Raw genomic sequence first — 13,853 nt, 5'->3', positions numbered from 1 at the left:
TTAGGTATTAAATTAAAAAGTGTCAACTCTTAATGTGTTTGAAGTATTATTCTGTTAAACTCAATTGGAATAAGATGTGGATCGCGTAGATGTCTGCCTTTGTGTACACAAAAGTAAAATTTGAACAAAAAGTTATAACGGCAAGTAATAAATAAAATAAAATACTTCACACCAGCGATGCGGCGTCTGCAACCCACGGGGCGTCTACGGGCTATGCGACAACGTCATAGGCCGCCGACAACGTTGACTAACTTGGCCAGGCGCCACTAGAGTGTTATGAAAAGACTCCCTCAAATCGTCATTAGGAGGCTCGTCGAGTGACTGAATGTTTCCCATACCGAGGCCGAATAACGCACCAAATACACCCCAAAAAATTAATTCTATTTAAGACGTCAAAGGGTACACCTGCCAATTTGCTACGGTTAAAGAATGATCGTCCATAAGTGGATTCTGGCACTGCTAAGAGACGCAACTCCCAATCCTGATGATGACATATAGTTAATTAATAGGCCTTAGAGTCAATTAATAGCACAAGAAACATTATACGTTTGCTAGAATGATTTATTGAAATCAATTCATCAACGTGTTGATCGGGAGGATTACTCAGCGTCATCTTCAAATGCATCCTCGTGGGCCTCGCGGAGCTCCTTCTGCAAAGCCGGATCTGAAAGGAGACAATTAAAACCCATTAATACATCCAGTTTCTATGTTACAAAATAATAAGTTCTATCCAATCAATAATAGGTGTCACGGGGAGCCAAAAGGTCTTAGGCACCAGGATCCGCTTCTCCTGGTTTCAGGTTCGTCCTGATTATTATCCTTGATCCATCCCTGAACCACTCACCTTGTCGCGAACACCTGGTATTATCACTATATGTCAGTGATTCAAACACACAATCGTACAAACGTACAATCGACTCTGCTTTTGGCAAATATATCTTGTCAATATGGGAAGGGGTATGTCACTTTTATTTCACCGAATGTGTAAATGACGAACCATGCTTTTCTCCACTGGGACTCACATAACTGGGAAACTGCTCAACTCGGCGTTAAACCTCAAGTTACTACTTCACTTGAATCAGACCATAGTTTCTATTACCTGCATCAATGGTCATGAAGTCATGGATGCTTCTCGAGAACTCTTCCACACTCACGTTCGAATCACCTGAAATGGTCGAAGTGATTTGTCAAAATCCATGACGTGAAAAGCATTTAAACAATAAATGTCGGTAACATGTAGTTTCTTGGTATTACTAGACCTTTAATGAAACATGAAAATATTGCTTTAAAATATTATGAAGTGAAAAGTAAGTATTTGTTTCACCATTTTCATCAGCAAGTGAAAGTAGATCCTCGGCTGCCTGTCTTTCCATCAGTTGCTCAGCTTCTGATTGGTCAATGTTGCCATCCTTGTTCTTGTCAATGTCGTCAACATTCCGCTTGCCTAAGGACGTTGTAAACAAAGAATGTCCATTAAACAAAAAGCTCACCTGTCGTCTCGTGTTATATTGAAATCATCGAACAAACAGCTACACATTGTATACTTTGATCTAACGTGTCCATCATTCCTTCATTCTTGAAATAGTTGATCAAACAAAGATCACACGGTACTCTAGCGTCCCTTAATCGTGGCATGATCCGCTGACTGTGTTTTTAATAAAGTGGTAAACTTAAACAACAGGCTTCCCTCCCACACATATCTGACAAGCCGTTACATGGCTGAAGTAGTGTTCGAAACTCACTCAAGTCAAAACATCGTAACGAAACAGTATAACTAGCCCGATGACGTCACATTTACTGTCACTGCATTACTGGAATCTTAACTTTTTTTTAAATCTAGATATTATTATATGTGTGTTATTCACAAACGCCAGGAGTGGCTCTAGTTGTATTTGACAGTTTTACACTGCCATTTGACGACAGATTTTCATTTGAAATAATTACCTTCTTTCACTAAATGGTTCAAAATAGTACTAAGTATTTAATATGGATATTATCAGTTGTCAAAATGTGGGGATACATCTTTGGATACGTTGGCGTTAGAATAGGATGGGATTTGCATGAAACTGACACCCGTTAAACTTTCATTTCAAGCAAAAGCAAAAATACACAATCCCCCACCAGGGCACTCACAATATCCCTGTCAAATGTTAAGTTGTATATCATCGAAGCGGGGATAATAAACCCTTAACTTAATATGCAGCATTGCTAAATATTCCCTAGCCTGTCGTGTATCCGAGCATTTCCTTCCCACTGTGCTGCCAGGGTAAAAGAAAACCTTCATGTGTGTGAAAACTCCTGGCCACAGAAATAAAGATGATACAATTTAAACAGATTTTTCGTCAACTTGTCTGAATATGTAGATAATGTTATTTGAGATTGTCTTTTAAAACAAACGTATATAGGCAAAAGAATATCTTGGAAGTTGACACGTGACTTGCATTCAGCGGAATAAGACAATAGTGCTTTTCATATTTGTTACAGTTTCCATTACCACTAAATCTGAATGAAAGCCTGACACATATCGGAACGTTTAGTCCTGCTCTTACCGAAAATTGGCTTGATGAAGTGTCGGTATCGATTGTAAAAACCGTAAAGCCGTCCAGCGGCTCGAAGAATTCGACGACCCCGGATCCGGATCCTCCACCTTCTCCAGGCGTCCGACTCCGGGAGCACCACCAGGGCCACGAGCAGGAGGACGAGGAACAGACGCATCCTGACGAACTGATACTATCTGCGTGACATTAAGAATAATTCTCCATATTACCAATGCCATCACCAGTGGAACAAACTACTCGCAATCTGTTGTGTTTTGCAAATGGCTGAAGGAAAGGATAATGAATCATGTTTTAAATATCTGTATCTCCAACACACCGGTAACTGTCATAAATCACCACCTGACCCGGAATGCCACTTGAAGTTTGTAAAAAGTGTAGGTGAAACATTGTTGATGTCCATCTGTTTATAAAATATATATTTGAAGTGATCGCAAATTGATCACTTTTCTTAATGAACAACATTATAAAGAAATTTCTGTAATGTGGGGTTCAAATCATTATTCAAATCGCCAAAGCAACCCAAAACATACAAAAACCCAAGATCTTTGGTGATACCACTCAAGAGGTTAATTTAGGATTAGTTTTCAGAAGGGCTCACTGTCTTCATCCTGACGAACTTATATTATCTACTAATATCTAATTATAATATTCGACCCGTGAAGATCCGGGGTAGACTAAGTCTTCAGCATCCTCCAATGCTTGCCGTAAAAGGCGACTATGCTTGTCGTAAGAGGCGACAAACGAGATCGGGTGGTGAGGCTCACTGACATGGTTGATCCATGTCATCGTATCCCAATTGCGTAGATCGATGCTCATGATGTCTATCACTTGATTGTCTGGTCCAGAATCGATTATTTACAGACCGCCGTCAAATAGCTGTAATATTGCTGAGTGCGGCGTTAAACAACAAATAAACCAAACCAAACCAGTTATAATACTCTGCATATTATCAAAATATCAGTGCATTTACCAATGAAACATACTACTGACAGTCGTTTTTTTTCCTATGCCTTAAGGCAAGAAGGATAATATATCATATTTAGATAAATAACGTTTGAAATCATTTGGGTCTTTGAAACATGACTAATACCAATTTTGTTATAACATTTTATTAATTTGGGTAGGTATCACTTACTACTTTATAACATGAACTGCTGTATCTATAAGACAGAGTGTGCGTGGTTTTTATTCCGCTTTGAACTATAGTCTAGTTATATCACGGCCTGACACCTTCATGTGGGAGGAAAACCCAAAGTGATGCAGGTCTCAGAAGTTTATCACTTTAGTGAAACCCACGATTACAGAATTGTGGCGAATCGGGATTCGACCCCACGATCATAGGTTTCAGGCGTGCCCAAGGGACGCAACTCTGCAGCGCCTGAGACGACTGAACCAACCGTGCCCCCTGATAAAAAAGAATTAGTACCCAACTACCCAAGTATTCCATGACGATGGTAAACATGAGTCGAAATCAGAGGTTTCAAATCACGATAATCACCTCTGAAGTTCGTTTTCAATCATTGTCGGTAGTCATTTTGCAGTAATGATTACATGTGTAGGTTTCAAAATGCAGGATACACGTTGATATAATATCCCATGTATGTGTGTCAAATTACTAACAATACATGCAGAAAACACGATAGAAATAGACTAGATGTAAGCTTCAAATTTCACTCAAGTGATAACTAGTGGTGTAAAGGCCCAATTAATTTCTTTAGGGGTACCTACTTCACGTTTACAAACAAAGTAGCCGCGCTAAACACATTGAAAACAAAATGTTTATTTTCTAAATAGTAGACGCCAGTGGTTATAAACATTAAAATATCAGCGCATCGACGACCCACAAATAAAGGAAATACATCTTAAACGTCAGGTATAATACAGAAATCAATAATGATCTGTTGTACTCTCGTTCTCTTTGTACTCTCAAAGCTGTTCATTAACATGTCTACCTAGATGCTCTGACGTCACTCTGTAATGCTCTGACGTCATACTGTAATGCTATGGCGTCACTCTGGAGTGCTTTGACGTTTGTTTATGAAAATTTGTAGACTTGTAGACAGGCGCTGGCCTGTGGCAAGGGATTATGTAAGCTGGGCCCCGTCTCTAATATCCCAATATAGGAGCCGGTACAGGCGAATGAGACGATGGCTGTGAACGCCTTCGAAATATTAGACATACACTATGTTATGTTATTTTTAATTGGTCTCTATTTTAGACGAAGCGCTACCCTTCTTCAAAAGCCTCCACTGAGAAGCGTCAGAAAAGACCTTCAAACTTTAAATTGTACTAAATTGTAGGAAATTAAATTTCTAAAATTATTTTCTTCATGCGTACATGATATCAATATGTAAGAGAAATAATAGTGAACGTTTTCACTGGCCGTTTGTATTCACGGATGACCGTATACAATACCATGAAGTTCGCTCCCCATATGGGGGTACAATGTATGAAGCTCATTTCTGGGGTCTCCCGACGTGATATCGATGGAATATTGCTAAAAGCGACGTAAACCATAATCCCTCACTCACTCACTCAATATTCATACCGAATGTCGTTTATTCAAATGTGGTATTGGGAATGAAAAATACCCTGCTGTCATTGAAGAAAATCAATGCAGTAAAACGTCAAGACTTCTTCTGAGAGTCTCATCCCAGTTTACAAAGTTTTTCAGCCAATCAGATTGCGGCACACTCTCCCATAATGTTACACTTTTCATCCCATTAATGTTCGTTGTTTAACGCCACACTCAGCAATATTCCAGCTATATCAGGGCGGTTTGGAAATAATCGAGTCTGGACCAGACAATCCAGTGATTGGCATCGTGACAAAGGATCTACGCAATATAGATACGATGACATGCATCAACCGAGTCAGCGAGCCTGACCACCCGATCCCGTTAGTCGCCTCTTACGACAAGCATAGCTGCCTATTACGGCAAGCATGGGTTGCTGAAGACCTGTTCTAAACCGGATCTTTCCTACATCAAGGTATTTAATGAAACCAATAGAACCTAAACGTTACTCACCCAAAACAGACAGCTGAAGCAGTTTCTGTAGAATGGATGTATATACTGCTCATATTTATACAGATTTACATGCTGAACTTGTGAAAAGAAACAGGAAAACACACTCCAAAACAACAAGATAATATCTCAGCAGAACGCCATGTGATTGGTGGATTCGTTGTGTGTCGTGACTTGTAACAGCTGGGGGACTTGGAGCCCAGTGCCAGGTTTTGATGTAGTGCTCTGCTCATGGTACAAGTGTAACATGGTTTTTTTGTGTAATCGTTTTCATGATTGGAAATGATGTTTTAACACGTTCAAAACGAGATGACTAAACACGAGATAGCAAGGCATGAATTGGCCCATCCTGTTCGCGTGACTATTTTGACACTGTTTACACTCTGCTTGGGGCAATCCATAGCAACAGCTGAACGTGAGTGCCTCCTGTCGTTCTTTTAATAATAATAAAAATCAAAATCAGAAACGTTACATGCCCAAGTACTAGAAAAAATACGAGAACACGACCGTACTTTAAAAAAAAAAAAACTTGAGATTACGATAAGATAATCAAAATAATTAAATAACTGAAGAATCGAGAAACAACGAAATTTCAAATTTTTAAAATAAACTTGAATTAATGATAAAATAATCGAAATATCGACAAAATGCATATTTCGAAACAAATAAGTTACATAACGAGTAAAAATAAAAGTATGGTACCAAAGTGGCACTATTAGGCTTTCGTCATTTTTTAATATAAAATGAATGTGATACTTTAACCGTTTTGTTAAGATGTGTTTGGTTAATTTATAAAGCACACTACAAATGTATGTTCGTGTCAGCTTTAATCTGTCAACCTATTTTGGTCAGGCTCGGTTGGCAGCGTATCATCCCACCAACCCCGTGTGACGTTGCCCTTAGTTTTAATCACTGGTTTGTCTCTCCCAGACTCCATTATCCCGAGGCCATCCTTATTATTGTGTTTCTCATCTCTTTCCAAATGCAGCTTGCCCTCCCGCCGATAGCAAACAAGTATTTTTATTCCTGATTTATCCGCCGTCCATCTGTATTTCTTGACAAAAGTATAAAGTCTCACAACCTGAAGGTGTTTTGGAAACCACAGCCTTCTATATGAATGACAGTATGCGTTCTTAAAGTGAAATAATGGAAGCTTTTATTTCTGTGTTGTGATATAGGACTCGCTTCCATTGTACATGTAGTTCACATATAGAGCAGCGAGCTGAGCTGATGTTTGTGAAAGCTCACGCTTGAAAGCCTGCGACATTGGCAATCACACAGACAGGTGTTATTTGTGAAGTTCGGGGATGGTTTTAACTTGCTCGTTAAAGTAGACCTAACTTACTGCCACTTTTGAAAAGCTCCCGACTACTACCGCTTGTGCTTCTCCAGCGATAAGAGTGTTAGAGTGACTCTACCACTTCCCTTCATCAACTTCTACGCCAGGTACACTAGGAATGAGCCATTTTGGTAAAAATACCAGCTGTGATTCCATCTACTCATTGGTATACTTTGTCATTTCATACTTCATGCAAAAATATACAAAACCACTTTATCCACTTAAATCCCCACACAAGTTCAACAAAAAAGGAAACATTTAACCAACACTACTGATACTGCATTATCTGAATACTTTTGTTTATATTTATTGATTCATCTGGATATTGTCGTCGGTAAAGAGAATTACCTACATCGTACCAAATGCAACATATGTATCTCTAATTAGCCTATGTGTATCGAGCCATGGGGTGCTGCAAAAGCCTGGGGATATTTAGCGGTCATTCATTGTAATATACTGACGTCCAAAACATAGTACAACAAGACGTTTCTTGTCTAATTACTAAATGAAGTTAAACATAGACATAAAATCGTGGTGAAATAAGTCGCACCAATTCAACCAAATGTATTCGATGAAATAAAGCATGATTAAGTGTAAATTTGATGAAAAAATTGCACTCGTAGAACGAAATGGACGTGCAAAATTGGGATAAAAGCTTCTGACAGCACACGTTTGTGGAATGACATTGACGCCACAACACCGACACAAGACAACTTTGATCCAGAGGATCAACATGGCGCAAAGAAATGTTGTAGCATACCCACCTACTGTCATAAAGCGTACATGTGTCACCAAGAAGGTAAACAAAAATGTTATTTGTATGCGGTACCTTCAGGATCAGAAAGGAGAATATGGCACATGTCAGTTTAAATATCTATGTAATATAAAACATATTATAAAAACAAACAAAGTTATATGTTTTCAAAACCATGGCTTCCAGAAACAGTTGTCATTGTTTTCAAAGAGCAGTCACCAGTACATCGAAATCAATGTGATCAATGAGGTCGTGAATCTCACATGTTCTATGTCTATAATCACCAGTACATCGTAGTAGATGTGATCAACGAGGTCGTGAATCTCACATGTTCTATGTCTATAATCACCAGTACATCGTAATAGATGTGATCAATGAGGTCGTGAATCTCACATGTTCTATGTCTATAATCACCAGTACATCGTAGTAGATGTGATCAACGAGGTCGTGAATCTCACATGTTCTATGTCTATAATCACCAGTACATCGTAGTAGATGTGATCAATGAGGTCGTGAATCTCACATGTTCTATGTCTATAATCACCAGTACATCGTAGTAGATGTGATCAATGAGGTCGTGAATCTCACATGTTCTATGTCTATAATCACCAGTACATCGAAATCAATGTGATCAATGAGGTCGTGAATCTCACCTGTTCTATGTCTATAATCACCAGTACATCGTAATAGATAAAATCAACGAGGTCGTGAATCTCACATGTTCTATGTCTATAATCACCAGTACATCGTAATAGATATGTTCGATTAGAATCTCACATTTTCTATGTCTAAAATCACCAGTACTTCATAATAGATGTGATCAATGAGGTCGTGAATCTCACATGTTCTATGTCTAAAATCACCAGTACTTCATAATAGATGTGATCAATGAGGTCGTGAATCTCACATGTTCTATTTCTATAATCACCAGTACATCGAAATCAATGTGATCAATGAGGTCGTGAATCTCACATTTTCTTTGTCTATAATCACCAGTACATCGTAATAGATATGATCAATGAGGTCGTGAATCTCACCTGTTCTATGTCTATAATCACCAGTACATCGTAATAGATGTGATCAATGAGGTCGTGAATCTCACGTTCTATGTCTATAATCACCAGTACATCGTAAAAGATTTGATCAATGGGGTCGTGAATCTCACCTGTTCTATGTCTATAATCACCAGTACATCGTAATAGATGTGATCAAAGAGGTCGTGAATCTCACCTGTTCTATGTCTATAATCACCAGTACATCGTAATAGATGTGATCAATGGGGTCGTGAATCTCACATGGTCTATGTCTATAATCACCAGTACATCGTAGTAGATGTGATCAATGGGGTCGTGAATCTCACATGTTCTATGTCTATAATCACCAGTACATCGTAATAGATGTGATCAATGGGGTCGTGAATCTCACATGGTCTATGTCTATAATCACCAGTACATCGTAATAGATGTGATCAATGAGAATCTCACATATGATGTGTATACTACTACTGGTTTGGGGGTTTAACGACCGATCCTGATTTTGTGTCAATTTCCCAGGCGGGGTCAGGCGGGGTTTAATTTAGAATAGGATAAACGCACCTGACCCAAAAACTATTTATTAGGGGAGTTAGTTTGATGAAATAAAAATTGTAAAGTAGCCGTTTGAAGAGAGAGTAGTTACCGGGTGTGGTGTACGGGAAAGAGAGGCTGAAATAACAAATAAGAGAGAGTGTAGTAATGTGGTTGTCGTGTTGTGGTTGTGAGAGCGTGTGTTGACCTTGGCCTTGGCGAGAGAGCACGATGAAAGAGCTTAATGATCTACCGTGGATGGTTAAGCTGGAATTTTGCGCGCGGACGTCGTAGAAGACAATTTAGAATTTAGATCCCGATCCTATTGTTTGTTTGTTGTTTAACGCCGCACTCAGCAATATTCCAGCTATATGACGGCGGTCTGTAAAAGAATAGACCAGACAATCCAGTGATTGATATCATTAGCATCTGTACGATGACATGCATCAACCAAGTCAGCGAGCCTGACCACCCGATCTCGTTAGTCGCCTCTTACGACAAGCATAGTCGCCCTTTACTTCAAGCATGGGTTGCTGAAGATGTATTCTACCCCGGATCTTCACGGGACGACCCCGATCCAAATTGTAGAAAGTTGTATTTGATGAGGATTGTTTATGAAGAGTGTTTTTTTGGGACAGTTCTAATTTTGTTGGTGGAAATTACTGGTTTTTATGGAGTTTGAGATGGCTGGGAAGATTGCCGGGGAGTTTGTAGGATTAAAGAGGAGCGTTATATTGTTTTTATGTTGTAGGGAAGTGTATGGTAGAGTTTGTGTGCGTGTATGGAGGAGTTGTGGTTGCAAGTTTGGCTGCCAAATCCGCATGGTTTTTCCCAGGTGTGTTTGTGTGGCCAGGTATCCATAGTATTGTTATGTTTTTATTTTAGTGGTTAGATGCATAATGGTATTGATAATGTCTGGGCGTGATTTTTAGTATTTCTATTTGTTGTATCGAGCCTCAGAAATTATTAAGAAATTATTGTTTTTTTATACTTTGGTTTGGGGTTGTTTTTGAACTGTTTGAGTGTGGCTGGTCTTGTGTTGGGGTATTTGTAACTGATTAATTTATATGTTTGGTTTTGATGTGCCCCAGCGGAGTAGTTGAGGCTAATTTGATCACGCCTAAGGGGGACTGGTGGTATGCCTGATAGTAGTAAAATTACATCTAGGGACGTACCATTCCTTGTCCCCAGGGCTATGTTTAGGGCTTTATACTGAATTGAATTTAGTTTATTGGAGTTATTACCGGATAAAGGAGGACAGGAGCGGCGTAGTCCAGTTTTGCTTTATAAGGGTTTTATAAATGTTGTGTTTGGCTTGTTTGTTAACGTCCCTGTCAGTGCCGCTGATGGATCTCATAAGATTTATGTCATGTTGACAGGAATTGACCATGTAACAAATGTTATATTTCGGATAACACTTTCTTAGTAAAGTACAGATTCTCGTACTTGGGTTGAGTCCCGCCCATTGGCACGGCTCCCATAGCCGAAGCTATGAATACACAATGCTATTTAGAAAGTGGTCATATGTAACAAATGTTATATTTGGGATAACACTTTTTTAGTAAAGTACAGATTCTCGTACTTTTTTGGGTTGAGACCCGTCCGGGATTCGAACCAACACTTGCCAGAGTGAGGCACCTAATCGCCAGCACACAAAGTCAGCAATCTAACCCACTAAGCCACCGAGGCTTCCACAAAAATGAAAGTCCGACAACTGGTAGTCTAGATCTCGTACTTTGAGTACCCCTCTGACAAGTGTAAATTGGCACGGCTCCCGTGGCCGAAAGCTATGAATGAGCTACTAGTGGCCATAAAAAGGGAAGCAATGACATTTGCTTTATCTTTATTTGTGGATTGGTTCGGAATGCTAGGGGAGAAACTGGTTTTAGAATTTTCCCACACAATTTTGATATTTTCCTTGCAAATTTTTAAAGTACTGGTAAAAGTTTCCAAATGTTTCTTTTTGGCTGTCTTTATGTGTACTTTAGGGTTATTTCTTAGTTTTTTAGCTACTGGGCGTTTTTTTCTCGGTCTCTTTTAGATTGATTAAGGGTATTTCTCTGTTTTCTTGAATTAATTATTTCTGTGCTGGGTTTGTTTTTGTTAACGGAATGCATTTGGATGCTGTGTCGTGTGTTGTGTTAGCTAAGTTTGTGTTGAAGGTGTCATTGTTTAGATAAGAGGCGACTAAAGGGATTGGGTGGTCAGGGTCGCTGACTTGGTTGATGCATGTCATCGATCCCAATTGCGTGGATTGTCTGGTCCAGACTCGATTATTTTACAGACCGCCGTCATATAGCTGAAAACAAACAAAACATTGTTTAGATTGTTTATACTGGTTGTGTCAAGTTTATTGCATTATTTGGCGAACAGTTGCCTATTAGCTTTTCTTAAGTTGTAATTTTCTTCGCTAGGTGTTGGGACTGATTGGATGTATTAGGAAGACGTCGAGAGTTTTTTAGATTGATTGGTTCAAGTTATTGAAAGGTCCACTTCTGTTGGATTTTGGAGTTGGCTGTAGGGAAAGCTGGAGGGTTGATCAATATGTAAACAGATATGGTTGTCTGTATCCATCCAGTCTATTATTACCTTGCCATATTAACCTAGGTAATCTGATTCCCCACAGTGTGTGGTGTGCATTGAGGTCTCCTCTGAAGATTGTGTTTGGGATTATGAATTTGGTTAATGTTTCTGAATCTTAAGGGTTTAATTTTAGTATGATAAATGCTAACAATTGTAACTTTAGTGTGGGTGATGGTTGTTTTGATAGGATGTATGGGGCAGGTGTTTTCTGTGGCTGTGTGGCCTTCGGAATCACAATAAACGCAGTATTGAGCCCATGTGCGCTCTCTGGCCTGGTGTCTGCGTGTTTGTGTTGTGATTGTACGAGTGACACCTGTTACATTGTGTGTGTTTTTTCTTACTGGGTGAACTTTGTAGGTGTGTGCTCCTATAATCACCAGTACATCCTGATTGATGTGATCGATGAGGTCGTGAATTTCACATGGCATATGTATAATCAACAATACAATATATTAGGTACATGAAACGCGTTTCTGAAAAAGGGCATTGGCAGACACACATCGTGGGTATTAGATCATTGAATCAAGCTTCCTTTTACTGACGGGAGGCACAGGGGGGCCAGTCGTCTAAGGCGCTGCGAGTCGCTGTGCAGAGTTTCGTCCCTTGGGCACGCCAGAAACCTATGATCATGGGTTCGAATCCCGGTTCGCGCCGATTATGTTTCTAGGTTTGTCAGTACCGAAATGGTAAACGTCTGAGGCCTGACACGCCGCGATTTAACTGTAATACTGTTAAAAGCGTTGTTAAACCCAACTCACTCTCTCACACTCCTTCTACTGACAATTGTTCCAAGCTTTGCTCCTTTGACGGATTGTTAACTTACTTTTGCAATGCAAAGTTATCTCCCTTCCTCTTTTTGCTCGAGGACGTAGTTTCGATAAAACACATTGATAGGCATTTGGAAGTTGAAAGAACATGAATACATGATACTTTATGTGGATAACAACTTCTGATAAAGGAGCAAGAAGTAGCTCTGAACGTCGCTTCACGTTAACAGAGTACAATAATTATTTAGCTGTGCATAAAGATTGAGAGTGACAAAACGTTCTTCACAAGAATGTATCACAAGATGGGATTTTTCCAACAGTCCCTTTCCCTTTATGTCGAGCCGTATACCTTCGATCAAGGTTAAAACATTTAAGGCTTTAGTACAGCTTTCAAATAGGTGGGGGCAGTTGCACATTTGAGGCATCGATCATCTGATATCGTTCAATAACCATCAAATACCAAATTCCCTTCCTCTGATTCAGAGTGACAAAACACTTTCCACAAGACTGTATGACACGAGGGATGACTTCAATAGTTAACCTTCCCTTCATGTCGAGCGATGTTCCAGCAGATACAATCAAGCATGCTATTTCTACCAAAAATGAAAAGAGCGTCCTACACCTCATGCTCAGATTACAATACATTATTTACAATACATTCCTTACAATACATTACTTACAATACATTACTTACAATACACTACTTTAAATACATTATTTACAATACACTGCTTACAATACATCTTTTATAATACACTACTTACAATACATCATTTACAACACACTACTTACAACACACTACTTACAATACACTACTTACAATGCATCATTGACAATACACTACTTACAATGCATCATTTACAATACACTACTTACAATGCATCATTGACAATACACTACTTACAATACATCATTTACAATACACTACTTACAATGCATCATTTACAATACACTACTTACATTGCATCATTTACAATACACTACTTACAATGCATCATTTACAGTACACTACTTACAACACATTAATACAATTCAATAATTTTAATACATTATTTACAATACACTACTTACAATGCATCATTTACAATACACTACTTACAAAGCATCATTTATAATACACTACTTACAATACATCATTTACAGTACACTACTTACAATGCATCATTTACAATACACTACTTACAATACATCATTTACAATACACTGCTTACAATACATCATTTACAATACCCTACTTACAACACATTAATACAATTCACTTA

At 38.9% G+C, this 13,853-nt stretch overlaps 1 protein-coding gene across 2 annotated transcripts; it reads right to left on the bottom strand.

Moving 5' to 3' along the window:
- Positions 1 to 540: 540 nt before the first annotated feature.
- Positions 541 to 5,725, bottom strand: LOC124136078. 2 transcript variants are annotated; one of them, XM_046501861.2, is made up of 5 exons: positions 5,587 to 5,725; positions 2,550 to 2,734; positions 1,325 to 1,444; positions 1,100 to 1,165; positions 541 to 664 (listed from the first exon to the last, which is right to left on the bottom strand). In XM_046501861.2, exons 2-5 carry the CDS (start codon positions 2,713 to 2,715, stop codon positions 600 to 602), a joined length of 417 nt encoding a protein of 138 aa, XP_046357817.1. In that variant the 5' UTR covers positions 2,716 to 2,734; positions 5,587 to 5,725; the 3' UTR covers positions 541 to 599. The 2 variants fall into 2 exon arrangements, with proteins under 2 accessions (XP_046357817.1, XP_046357818.1); XM_046501862.2 differs by lacking the exon at positions 5,587 to 5,725 and adding an exon at positions 3,078 to 3,089.
- Between the last annotated feature and the right edge of the window lie 8,128 nt (positions 5,726 to 13,853).

Source organism: Haliotis rufescens, unplaced genomic scaffold (assembly GCF_023055435.1).
Source record: "Haliotis rufescens isolate VD_foot unplaced genomic scaffold, xgHalRufe1.0.p SCAF_44, whole genome shotgun sequence".
Lineage (NCBI taxonomy): Eukaryota > Metazoa > Mollusca > Gastropoda > Lepetellida > Haliotidae > Haliotis > Haliotis rufescens.
Note: the sequence above shows the minus strand (reverse complement) of the source record. Positions and strands in the feature narration are given on the sequence as shown.

Bases quoted from the DNA above. Each gene is read 5' to 3' on its own strand.
- LOC124136078 (XM_046501861.2), bottom strand. From the start codon at position 2,715: ATGCGTCTGTTCCTCGTCCTCCTGCTCGTGGCCCTGGTGGTGCTCCCG. The intron at 1,166-1,324 runs GTGAAACAAATA...CGACCATTTCAG, and splicing joins TTCACTTGCTGATGAAAATG to GTGATTCGAACGTGAGTGTG. The intron at 665-1,099 runs GTAATAGAAACT...GTCTCCTTTCAG, and splicing joins CTTCATGACCATTGATGCAG to ATCCGGCTTTGCAGAAGGAG.